This window comes from Capricornis sumatraensis, chromosome 1 (genome assembly GCF_032405125.1).
Source record: "Capricornis sumatraensis isolate serow.1 chromosome 1, serow.2, whole genome shotgun sequence".
Classification (NCBI taxonomy): domain Eukaryota; kingdom Metazoa; phylum Chordata; class Mammalia; order Artiodactyla; family Bovidae; genus Capricornis; species Capricornis sumatraensis.
In genome coordinates this window covers 11371170-11383332 of record NC_091069.1, presented here as the reverse complement: position 1 = coordinate 11383332, position 12163 = coordinate 11371170, and the positions used below count along the sequence as shown (strand labels likewise).

The 12163-nt window shown below is 60.2% G+C and overlaps 1 protein-coding gene across 1 annotated transcript in view; it reads left to right on the top strand.

Moving 5' to 3' along the window:
- ADGRD2 (adhesion G protein-coupled receptor D2) overlaps positions 1-12076 on the top strand; it is a 30165-nt gene extending 18089 nt beyond the window's left edge. Inside the window, 6 exon segments of the mRNA XM_068966265.1 lie at positions 223-343; positions 4451-4492; positions 4628-4712; positions 5419-5477; positions 5770-5800; positions 11931-12076. Of these exon segments, the coding sequence (XP_068822366.1) occupies positions 223-343; positions 4451-4492; positions 4628-4712; positions 5419-5477; positions 5770-5800; positions 11931-12076 (484 nt within the window).
- Positions 12077-12163: the final 87 nt, after the last annotated feature.

The following is a 12163-nucleotide window of genomic DNA, read 5'->3' as shown; positions in this document are numbered from 1 at the left end:
TGAGCCAGGCTTGGGACTGGGATCCCACCTTCCTAGCTCCACCACCCCACTCCCTCCCACTCTGGGGGTCTGAGCTTTCCAGCTCCACCCAAGGCCTGAGCCGTAGTCCCCGGTCTGCAGCTCCGGCCCCTCTCCAGACGCTTGCCTGGGACTGCCCTCCTCAGAACCCTGCGGGGACCCCCCTGGCCCCTGGCCTCCCCCAGCCCAGCTTCTGTCCTGCAGGGCCACGGTGAAGCCGGTGTTGGTCCTGCTGCCCATCCTGGGCCTGACCTGGCTGGTGGGCGTGCTGGTGCACCTCAGCCCGGCCTGGGCCTACGCCGCCGTGGGCCTCAATTCCCTGCAGGTACCTCCGGGCCCTGGGCCACACACAAGCTCCGCGGGCATGGCGGGCTGGCCAGGGGGCTGGGGACAGAGTATCCTCTCTCTCGTGGTTGTCACCAAGGCAGTGGGGACACTGCTGGGGGGAGGACGGGCAAGAAGGGACTGGGTCAAACCTCCAGTCAAACAGCAGAACCGATTTTGTGGCCCGTTAGACAGTTGAGGAAGCTGAGGCCCAGGAGGGGCCTCAAGGGCGCAGCAGAAGTCCCAGCCTCCAGGCTGTGCTCAAGCCACTTCAGGCCTTGGCAGGAAGCTGAGGAGGGGGGAGGGGGGGCCTCTCCCCTTGGGGTCTGCGGGTGGCCTAAGTGGGGCAGCAGGAGCTACTCCATCGGTGAAAACAGCAGTTTAGAAAAGGTGTTGCTTGGAAGGATTTGACCCACGTAAAGGAAGCAGTGCCATGGGGCTGCATAAACCCCACTGTGGGCCCTTCCGGTCGCGTGTCCTGGAGCCACGGAAGTGGCTCAGACCAGGCACGTGTCCTCAGGAGTTTGCAGACCTATGGGGACTCGGGCATGGACACAAGCAGCCACCACCCAGGGGACTGAGTAAGCGCTGGGAGGGAGGTCAGTCCAAGGAGAGCCCACCCTGCCCTTCGGCCGCCCTGATGCCTCCAGCACCTCTTCCTGTGGTCCGCGCCAAGTGCTCCCGGGTCCTGGTCCATGCTATCGTCTCCCCATGGGCCTTGGGGACTCGCCGCCCTCTGCCGACAGGCGTGGGACTGGAGAAAGGAAAAACAGAGGTGGTGAGGGAAGCAGCAGACAGCTCGGGAAGGATGGGGGGCGCGTCCGGAGTGGGGCCGGGGGTGTGAAGGAAACCTGGGGTTCCCACACTCCTCGGAATAAAGCATGGCTCCCGCAGACGTGGTGGGGCTGAGCAGCTGGGGACACAGACGGACACGGAGAAGCCCTTTTTCCAAGCCCTGCACTCCCAGAGCTCCACGGGCTGGAATCCCAGCTCGGCCCACTTAACAGAGAGACCCTGCCCAGGTCTCTCCACCCTGCCTCAGAGTGGGGAGGGCAGCAGCTTCCTGTTGCTATGGCAACTACTCCAGCTCCATCCCTGTCCGTGGCCCTCAGGCGGGCGGACCTGCAGCCACAGGGCCAGAGCTGCCCTCACAGCCCTCTCCGCCTCCCTCTCAGGGCAGGTCCCTTCCTCTCTCGGTGTCTCATTACTTCGTCTCTGAGGTTGCCCTGCGATTCCTTCTCTGTCTCGCGGGCTCTGTCTCCGCCGCAGTCTCCTCTCCCTGTCCCCTTCTCCTCTGGTGTGGGTCTTACCTGGCTCTTCCTGGACCTCTCTCTACGTCTCCCCTTCCGTTGCGCTCTGACCCCGTCTCTTGTCCCCTTCCCCTGCCTCTCCCTCTCTCTGAGGGTCACCCCTCTTGCCCCCCGCCCCCAGCCAGCCTCAGACCTTCAGGTCTGGTGAAAGGAGAGGAGAAAGGCTGTCTCATGAGGGGTCAGAAGGCATGAGACCTGAGCCCGCTCTGATGTTCCCGTGACTATCTCAGGGCAGCTCCCAAGTCGGCTCAGAGCCACGTTCTCTGAGTCCTTCCTGGATGCTTCCCTCTCCAGGCCTGGCCTTTCCCTCTCCTCTCTCTTCCATCATACCTGCTGTTTCTCCATGTCGTACTCTCCCTGCTCAACCTCCAGCCTCATCGCTTTCTCACTCTGTCTTGGGGCATAAACTGGGCAGGACCTGCCCCAGGGGACCAGGGAGCGGGGATGGGGCTGGAGAGATTGAAATCTGCCCGGACTCAGTTATTTGCTCTTGGGGGTGACTTGTTTCTGTCTGGCCTCTCTGCCAGGTTTTGTGCTAGAAGAGCAGAGCCTCAGTCCTGTGACAGGTTGCGGCTCACACCTTCCCTGCCAGAGGGTCTTGTTGGGAGGCCTAGACAAGTAGAGACAGGCCTCAGTTTCTACATCTGTATAAAGGGAATCATAATCTCCACCTCATGAGATCACTGCTGGGTTCCATTGAGATGATATTTGCAAAGGGCAAAGCATAACCTGGTGCAAGATGGTTTCATTCAGCCATTCAGCATGTTCTTCCCCAGGGCTTCCCCTGTGCCCGAGCTGGGCTCCGTGCTGAGACCGTGGTGGGGCACAGGATCAAAGAAACCACCCTCGGAGGTCTCAGCCTGAGGGCGCAGACAGACACCAACGCCACACAACCGCAGTACGGTGCGACTGAGACTGAGAGGCACAAGGGGCAGTCGGGGTCATATGGGGAGGCAGGGTGGGCACTCCCTGGAGGCAGTGGTGCTCAGCGAATGCCTGAATGCTGCATGGAGAGAGGGGAATAAAGTTTTAAGTTAGGGGAGCACAGTGAAATCAGATGGAGGGAGACATGGGGTCGGGGGAGCTGGTGAGAAGTGGGGCAGGAGGGAACACGGGGGCCAGACCATGCAGGGTCCCCAGAGCTGGTGTGAGAAGCTCAGACTTCCACCCAGGCCTTGGAGGATGTTAGACAGGTTGCTGGTGTGGTTGGATTGGCGTGAATGTTTGGGTGTGAGGAGTGGTGCTAGTGGTAAAGAACCTGTCTGCCAATGCAGGAGACACAGGTTCGACCCCTGGGTTGGGAAGATTCCCTAGAGGAGGGCACGGCAACCCACTCTAGTATTCTTGCCTGGAGAATCCCATGGACAGAGGAGTCTCGTGGGCTACAGTCCGTGGGCTCGCAAAGCAACTTAGCACAAGGACTGAGTCGAAGGAGATGGGATGGGGGCGCCGTGCAGAGAGCTGCAGGGAGAGCACCGGCTGGATGTGGGGGGCTGGGAGCCCCCATGGTCTGGCTTAGGGGCAGCGTTGGGGCTGGTAGCGACCCATTTGGTGCCTGGGAGCCATGGAGAGTAGTAGGGCTTTGGGGCTCCAGTTCTCAACCCTGGGAAGCTAGAGGGCCTCAAGGAACCCCACATCCCCTCACCTGTGTCCCCTTGTCTGAGCCTCAGGGGAGGAACTGTTGCCTTTTGTATCGTCCAGGTGGAAGGTGAGGGAGTCCTAAGCTCCACCAGCCACCTGCGGGTGGAGGCCCACACTTAGGCCTGGGACACATTGCTCTGTCCCCACCCCTGGCCCCAGGACCCTCTCCATCAAATGGGGAGAACGAACCTCCCTCCAACCCGCGCCATGGAACTGCTGGGAGGGTCAAGCACGCTGACCCTGCTTGGTGAGGGCCCAGGGCTTTGTAGTCCTCAAGTGTGTGGGGAGGAGCCGGCTGTGACTCAGCCTTCACACACAGCAGGAGGCAAGTCCTGGCCACATCCGACTTCCCAGATGAAGAAACAGAGGCTCAGAGAGGCATTCAGCTAGAGGAAAGCTGAGCGCCGAAGAACTGATGCTTTTAAACTGTGGTGTTGGAGAAGACTCTTGAGAGTCCCTTGGACTGCAAGGAGATCCAACCAGTCCATCCTAGAGGAGATCAGTCCTGGGTGTTCATTGGAAGGACTGATGTTGAAGCTGAAACTCCAGTACTTTGGCCACCTGATGAGAAGAGCTGACTCATTTGAAAAGACACTGATGCTGGGAGGGATTGGGGGCAGGAGGAGAAGGGGATGACAGAGGATGAGATGGCTAGATGGCATCACCAACTCGATGGACATGAGTTCGAGTGAACTCCAGGAGTTGGTGATGGACAGGGAGGCCTGGCGTGCTGCAGTCCATGGGGTCGCAAAGAGTCGGACACGACTGAGCTGAACTCAACAGTCAGAATGCAGTGGGGTCCCTGTCCCGGTCTGCTGTCCTGGACCTCACTTAGCCTTGGAGCTTCAGGCGGTGGTGAGGCCGTGAGGCAGGGCAGGTCAGGGTGGGGCGTGGAGGGATAGAGGGCAGAGAGGCTGCCTGGTGACCCGAGTCTGAAGGCTTGGGATCCGGCAGGGCCGGGCCCTCCTGGTTCTCTCTGCTGTGGAATGCCACAACTGCCCGCTCGCCATCGCAGGGTGGCGGACAGGGCAGGCTGTGTTCACCGGCCAGTGTCTCTAAATGTCTCTGGGGCTGCCTGTGCTGTGGTGCCAGGCCAGGCAGTGGGAGATGGGGGCCTCCCAGGCGGTCACCCACCCTCACCCTGGGTCTGTCCCCAGGGCCCGTACATCTTCCTGGTCTATGCCGCCTACAATGGAGAGGTGAGTCCGAGGACCCTGGCTGCTGCTGGGGTGGGATTTGGATGGGGGTGGGTAGGGCTTACTTGTAGGGGGCTCTGCACCCAGCCCGTGGGGGTTGGGGAAGGGTCCCAGCCCTGCCCCTGCCCCATCCTCCAGGTCCGGAGCGCCCTGCAGAGGATGACTGAGAAGAAGGCAGCAGAGGCATTCACGGTGGGCAGGCCTGGGGACCAAGGGGCGGGAGGTCCCACCACTGGCAGGGATCCCAGCACTGATGCCCCTTCCTTTCAGGCTCGCTCCAGTCCCACGGGCCCGGGGTTCCACTCTAGACCCTCATGTCCCTGGGAAGTGGCCAGGGACGACCCCAGAGTCTTGGCTCCACCCCAGAGACACGTGGCTCTTAGAGGTAAGACCACAGCACCCTCCAGTCACTAGGTGCTAGTCACTCCCCAGTGCTCAGGCCTAGCATCTGAAAGACAAGGAGACGGGCCTGGGGAATTCTGTGACTGCAGGGCCTGGGGGGCGGCTTATAACAGGCTCCTTTCCTCCTGCCACTCCACCACCAGGCAACAGGGGTCCCTGGTGCCCAGCCCAGAGGCAGAGCTTGCCAGAGTCACCCTCCCTGGGTCTCCATGCAGAAGAGGTGTAGGGGGTTCCTGAAGGCAGGTAGATGGATGGGGTTCGGCGCCCTGAGACGGGGCATGGGTTGAATGACTTCAGACAGGGCGTCAGGCCAGGAATTGGTGTCCCAGCTCCTACTTCCCCTGCTGTGCACCTTTGGGCAAGTTACTTTCCCTCTCTGGGTCCTGGTTTCTTCAGCACTAATCTACAAGGTGAATTTTTGAGTGGATTCTTAATAAATGAGGTCCCAGGGTAGGGGAGCAGAGAGAGACAGCTTCCTGCCTCAGTCTCCTACAGGTTCACCTGCTCAAGTGTCTTCCCCGTTCTAGGAACCCACGGCCCCAGGATCCCCACAACCTTCTCCTCCATTGCAGAACCCGAGAAACCGGTGAGGCTGGGTCAAGGGTGGCAGGGCTCAACCAAGGGGCGGGCAGCTGTGACCGGAAGGGTTAGGGAAACCACAGGGACCAGCATAGGGCTGGGGTGGGGGATTCTCCTGGGGACCCAGGGGCCCTCCTCCGTCAACTACTGGACTGAAGGGTGCTGGGAGCAGCCGGCAGAACCTGAATGCCAAGGCCCCAGGGGTGGAGGAGTCATCTCCAAGGTAGCCAAGGGCCCCCAGAGCCAGAGGAGCGGAAGGAGAGGGGGACTACCCCCTGACGGACCTCCTCTGTCCTCAGGCCGTGGAGCTGACAGCATTCAAGGCTTCAGGTACGGCTCCCACACCCCAGGTGGGGTGGCCCCCTTGTTCCCTTGGTGCCCCGACAGTCGCTCAGCTCCACTGTGCGGAAATGGAAGTGATTTGAGAAGCGACCCCACCTGGCCTCCCACAGTTTGAGAGGCTCTTCCTGTCTCATTCTGCTCCTTGTTGGCGCCTAAAATTCCCCCACTGGCGCCCGGTGGGCTCGGTCAGTGCTCTGGGGAGAGGCTTTCCTCGGGAGTAAGGTTGGGACCCCTTCCCAGGCCAGTGCTGCCGGGATGGCAGGGAGCCGCGGGCCTGCCTTCCTCTGTGCGCCCCACGCCCGCCGCCCCACCTCACCCACTCTCAGCGCTCTGGCCAGATGCCTGGTGGTCTGAGAGTTCTTGCAAGCCCAATGAGGAGCAAGTGCTTTCCCCAAGGCCTCAGTTTCCCCACTGGACAGCTGATGGGGATGTGATGGGGTGAGGGGTGGAGGCCTGTGGGTAGCAGGGCAGGGCCGGGGCCACCTGCTCAAGGAGCACTCATCCTGGCCCGAGAGAAGACCTGGGGACCGCGGTCCCTGGCAGCCTCTCTAAGCCCCAGTTCCCACAGTCTTGAACCGGAGACAAGCCTCTGAGGGGCCGACTCAGCACTGCCCGGCCTCCGAAAGCTCGGGGTTCTTTCCAGCCAGGGCCAGAGGCAGGTCTATGGAGCTCTCGGTGGGGCTGAGCTCTGTGCTAAACCTAGGAGCTCTGGTGGCTCCTTTCATGAGGTGACTGCGGAAAACAGGGGTGTGGTCACCCTCCCTCTGTGCTGCTCAGAACGCTGAGGCACAGAGAGGAGCCCTTGACGAGCCAGGGGAGGACACTGAGGCAGCAGGAGTCACGTGGGGGTAAGCCTAGGCCATCTGAGCCTGGGTCTATATGACCCCAAACTCCTAGCCGACCTGCGTCCAGGCGGATGTCCCAGTCCTTCCGTGTCTCAGCTTCCCCTTCTGCAATATGGGCTGGAGGCGCCCCCTGCAGGCCTGCCGGGAGGGCGCAGGCGTCCTGCAGATGGGGGGCGTGCCGAGCAGGCAGAAAGGCACCCCCCACTCTACCCTCCCCACCCATCACCCCGCTACACACCTCGGCTCCCAGCCCCCCAGCACCCGCCCCCGCAGGCGCAGCGTCTGTGGGAACAAGAGAGCGGCAGAGGCGCCTCTGCGCTCAAGTGACAGCGCCTTTGTCTCCGCTGAATGGGTGCGTTGCTAAGGCCCCTCGTAGCAACGGAGCCACTTCCACCTCGGCCCCGGAGGGACCCCCATCCCGCTCCGCCCTCCAGATGCCCTAGGGCCCCCCACCCCACCACACGACCCACTCAGGTGGCCCGAGCAAGAGGTGCAGGGAAGTGAAGGCTGCCTGCTGGATGTCCCTCCCAGGCCTGCCCCCGCCCCTCCCGAAAGCACCTGCCGCCCCACCCCTCCACCACCCCCCACCCCCCACCACACACACACCCCGCACCCCGGCATTGCAGGTGTTCTCCGGAGGGAGAAACTGAGGCTTGGAGAGAGGCTGAGGGAGACTGCCAGGGTCACCCAGGCCAGAATCCCACCCAAAGTCTCCCCCCAGCCTCAGTTCCCAGCCCTCTCCCCATCTTGGAAGGGTGGGTCCCCATCTTGGTTCTCTGCCAGCCCAACCCACAGGGTACACTTGCCTCCTAGATTTCTAGAGACAGCGCATGGGGACCTTCCTGCAAGCTCCTCCTGGGGACCTCTGAAAGCCCACTGGGGGCTCCTGCCCACCTGCGTGTGGACCACCACCCTCTCCCACGGCCTCAGCCTCTCCCCTCTGCCAGGGGAACCCCTGGCCCCGGAGCTCCCACTTACCCCGCCAGGTCCCACAGCTCTGTCCCCAGCTTTCTGTCCATGACCGCCCCTCCCCTCTACCCCGCCCCTCCTGCCCCGAAGTTCTGACAGCCCCGTGGTGTCTCTGCTAATAAACGGTACTGTAGTGACCTCTCCTTCTCTGGGGTCACCCTGGCCTGGGGAGGCAGACAGGACGCCAGGCTCCCTGGGAGGAGGGAGAAACAGGCTACTGCTTTGATTTTGCGACTCAAGATGGACCCAATTTCACCATCAGGGTAGGTGTGGCCAACACTAATTAGCACCTACTGTGTACCTGGCTGGTGCTGAGCCTCAAACCACTTCAGAGTTACAGGTCCTTACTTCAGCCCTGAGACCACCGTCACCCCTATTGTACAGAGAAGAACTCTGACGCTCAGGGAAGATCTCCATGACTCATACCTGGGTCTCCTAGGCTGGGTGACATACAGGTGAGGGGTGGCAGTCGCTGTGAGTGGGAGCCATCCAGGCAGCCTGCTCAGAGGAGGCACCAGGGCAGGTGGGGTGGCTTCAGGTCAGATGTGTCAGGGCTGTGAGAGGACCCCCAACTCGGAATCGGGCTATGGGACTAGTCTTGGCATCACTGATTCTGTGGCCTCGGGCAAGATTCTCTTCTGAGGCCCAGTCTCCTCTTGGGCGGAGCCAGTTTCAGAGTGAAGGTGAGCCGGAATGGTGAGGGCTTGGCACCTGGGTGGGCCCCAAGGTAGGGGCCAGGTGAAGGAGAGGCCCAGGGTCTGGTCTTGGGGTGCAAGGCTGTTAACAGCATCCTGCTGACCTCAGCTTGACTCCAGCACTTCTTGGGCCAGAGGCCATGGCACAGTTGAGGGGCATCAGAGCATCCGCTGGTTGGAAGTGGGGAGGCAGCCACTCCCGATGCAGGTGAGTGGAGGTGGGGCAGGGCTGCATGAGAAGAAGGCCGAGACCCAGCAAGGTACAAGCTGCACCCACTTCCCTCTGTGACCTCAGGGTCACTTTCATCCTGGGCCCTGCCTACATCAAGTCTGAGATAAAAATCTATTCAGGGTGTAGTTAACCCACCACATGACACAGGGGTCTGGGTATTTCATTCTGGGGCTGGGGGGTGAACTCCTGGAAGTCTAGTCCATCATCTGCAGAATGGGGGGCATCAGACCACTCCGCAGGGACATGGAGCCATCCTGTGTGTTAGCCCCAGTGCCCGGCATGGAAGGCACTCAGGAATAGTTGGCCGTTGCCAAAGAAGGATGTGACGGAGAGCATGGGCACACAGACCCTGTAGCCCAGGGGCGGCGATGTCTAAGGTCCCGAAGGTCCCAGGCAGAGAGAGAAGACAGCAGCCTCGGTGGGGAGGAGTGTAGTTCCTGCCTGCCCAGGGAGGATCCAGCAGGACCCCAGGAGGAGTGGCAGGCCGGGCATCACTGCTGAGGTTCACCACCAGGGCACTCAGCCCTGGCCTGTTAGGCAGAGCCTGCTGCCCACTACTGTGAGAAAGGAGTGAAGGGGCCGGACCCTGGAGGGGCAGCGAGAGGGTGGCACTGAACTGGACGGGGCATCTGGTAGCCCCTACTGCCTGTATTTGCAGTATCTTGACTCTTCACTCACCTCCAGAGGGCCTCTGCCTCCCCACAAACTAATTGAATGGGTTGGGGTGGGAGGGGGGGCGGTCATGGCTGGGGACCAAGGAGTCCTTTCCAGTCTCCCCACCCCCTGCTCCACTTCCTCCCCCCAACACATTGTCTTCGCTCTTTAGCCAAAATAACCTCTTAGCTCTTCAAGGGCTTCCCTCATAGATCAGTTGGTAAGGAATCTGCCTGTGATGCAGGAGACCCTGGTTCGATTCCTGGGTTGGGAAGATCTGCTGGAGAAGGGATAGGCTACCCACTCCAGTATTCTTGGGCTTCTCTTATGGCCCAGCTGTTTAAGAATCTGCCTGCAGTGCGGGCAGGTAACCTTTGCAGGGTGGAACTGGGTTCGATCCCTGGGTTGGGAAGATCCCCTGGAGAAGAGAAAGGCTATCTACTTCACTTAGGTCCCCAGACACTGCTGGTTGACACCCCTCCATCCTTATGCTCACACTGTTCCTTCTGCCTGGACTGCCCCCAACTCCTGTCGAGCTGGCAAACCCCTGGACATCCTTCAAAACCCAGTTTGGAGGACACCTCTGCTGTGAAGACTTCCTGTCCCCCCAGGAGCAGAATCAACCATTTTATCTTGTGCAGTTACACGATGTATCACATCGGATTATCTGATTAAGACAATCTCCCCTACAAGACTAAACATTCCCCAGGGGCAGGAACCAGGGTATCTACTTCAGGGTATCTGAAGGTGCTACTGCCAAGGGGTCTGCCTCAGGCTGGCTCGCCCTAAAAGAAGTGCTTTTTCCTAATCTGTCCAGAGGCATGGGTGGAGCAGGAGTGACTAGGAGTAAATTAGGATGGAAGCTTGCATCTGTGGTTGGCCTTTCTCAGTGTATGACCTTGGAGAGGACAACTCATCTTAGTTTCCTCGTCTGTAATCTGGGGCTGCCACCTACCAAAGTGACTGCGAAGAGTGGATGGGACTGGACAAATGGACAAGGCAGATGAAGTCCTGGAAGGGCGCTCGGAGCAGACCGGAGGAAGCAGTCCTCAGAGGGGGGCCTTGCTCACTTTGCCACCAGGTGGCTTGGGTTGGGGGGAGTCGGGGAATCAGTGAGAGGGGCCAGGCCCAGGGCCTGTGGGCGGCCGCTGGCAGACAGAAAGGGCCAGAGCCCTGAAGGCAGGTAGGCCCCAGCAGATGGCCGGCTAAAGTCCCTTGCCCTCTTCTGGATTATAACCCCTGCCTCCTGGGGCTCCTGGAGGAACAGTGAAATGACAGGTGGCAGTTAGTGGATGCTCACTAAATGACTGTTCCATCCTGCCCAGGATGGCAGCTGAGATGCACACCAGGGTGGAACTGAGGCTGAGGCTCTGGAAAGCCCAAGCCTCTCCCAGGCCTCCCAGGGTTAGCAGGGACCCAGGGATGAGGTGGGGCCCCAGTAGTGCCTGTATCCCCCTCCGCAGCCCCCTAAACCCCATCTTGCCTCCCCCAGGTTTTGAACCAAAGGTTACCTGGGTATCACCTTCATCCCATTTGGAGCACGGCCCTGCCCTAGATAACCCAAGCCTATTTGGGAGGCTCTGCTTTGGCCCCAGAATGTAAATAGGCAAAAGTAGCTGGAAACTAATTGCAAAATTTATTCCAGGGCTGCAAGGGTTGAGGGGTTCTTAAGGGCACTTCTCATTTGGGGGCTGGGGGATCGCCAGCCTGGCCAGGGGCACATGCTTCAGAAGAGAGGGGCGGCAACTGAGACAGGGTGCTAGAAGGCGGGGGCAGGGATGCCCAGCGATCTGCAACTGGGCAAGCTCAGCACAAGCTGCAACAGCATCGTGAAAGCAGGACAGACCATGGACGCCCGGCCTGGAGACAGAGGACATCGAGGCCTCTCCCTGGTGCCTGGCCCTGGAGAGGGTCTTTTGGGTTGTAGGAGAGGAGTTGAGGTCCAGCTTCAAAGGTGTGCAGCAAGGAACCCAATGGGATGGGGCCAGTGAAAGATGGTTCATTAGCAATGTCCCTGATCTGAAGCCCCGTACACTCTCCCCCCAAGATCACCCTGATTCCCACCCACAGAGACTCTGAGCTCCCCACAGGCCATGTTGCTGTCCACCTAGTGAGGTAGGGGGACAGTCTCTTCTCTGGATTGGAGTGGGGGCTCAGGAATAATGACCCAGCACCACCCCTGGGGTACTTGGTATGAGGGTGTCTGGAGAGAAACCATGGGCTGTCCTTGGTACTAGTACCCCCAGTCTCAGACCTCAGATCTGTCCCCTGCCCTCCACATACATACCTTTCAAGGAGCATCTAAATTAAAATCAAATAACAAAACAAAACAAACTTCTTGACTACAGCCTTGCAGATAAATACCAGCCAGGAGGACCAACTGTGAACAGGGCTAGAATGCCGATTGTGCCAAACCAAACTTCTCTGGCGGGAGAGGGTTAGAAAGATGATTGTAGCAAAATGCTTTTCAGATAACAACGTGTCAAAGTTCTCCCCTGCAGACATCAGATGGGGCAGAGGGTTTAGGGAGGAGGTCTTTTTGTCCTAACCAGTCTCCCAGTGTCCTCCAGGGCCCAACAGTCCCTTGCCTAAGTTTGCAAACTCTGTTCTCCTTAGTTTACAAAACAGAGGGCTTCCCTCCTGGTCTCCAGGAGGGGGTCTGGAGACCCACTCCTCTCCCGCCCGCTGATGTCCACTCGACCTCTCTCTGCCTCTGCTCCCAGGAGAGGACGAAGGGATGACCTCCGACTCAAGGGACGTTGAGGCCCACCAGGGAATCCGAACCTCCTCCCTGGGCCTGGGATCCAGACTCCAGGACAGACAGCTGGGAGCAGGGGGAGGGAAGGAGTGGCTAGCAGCCACCTCCTAGGGGCACTCTGAGTGGCAGGCCAGTGTCAACGGTGAATGGGGACCACCTGCCCTCAGCCAGGCCCTGCTCACCCTCGCCCACCCCAAA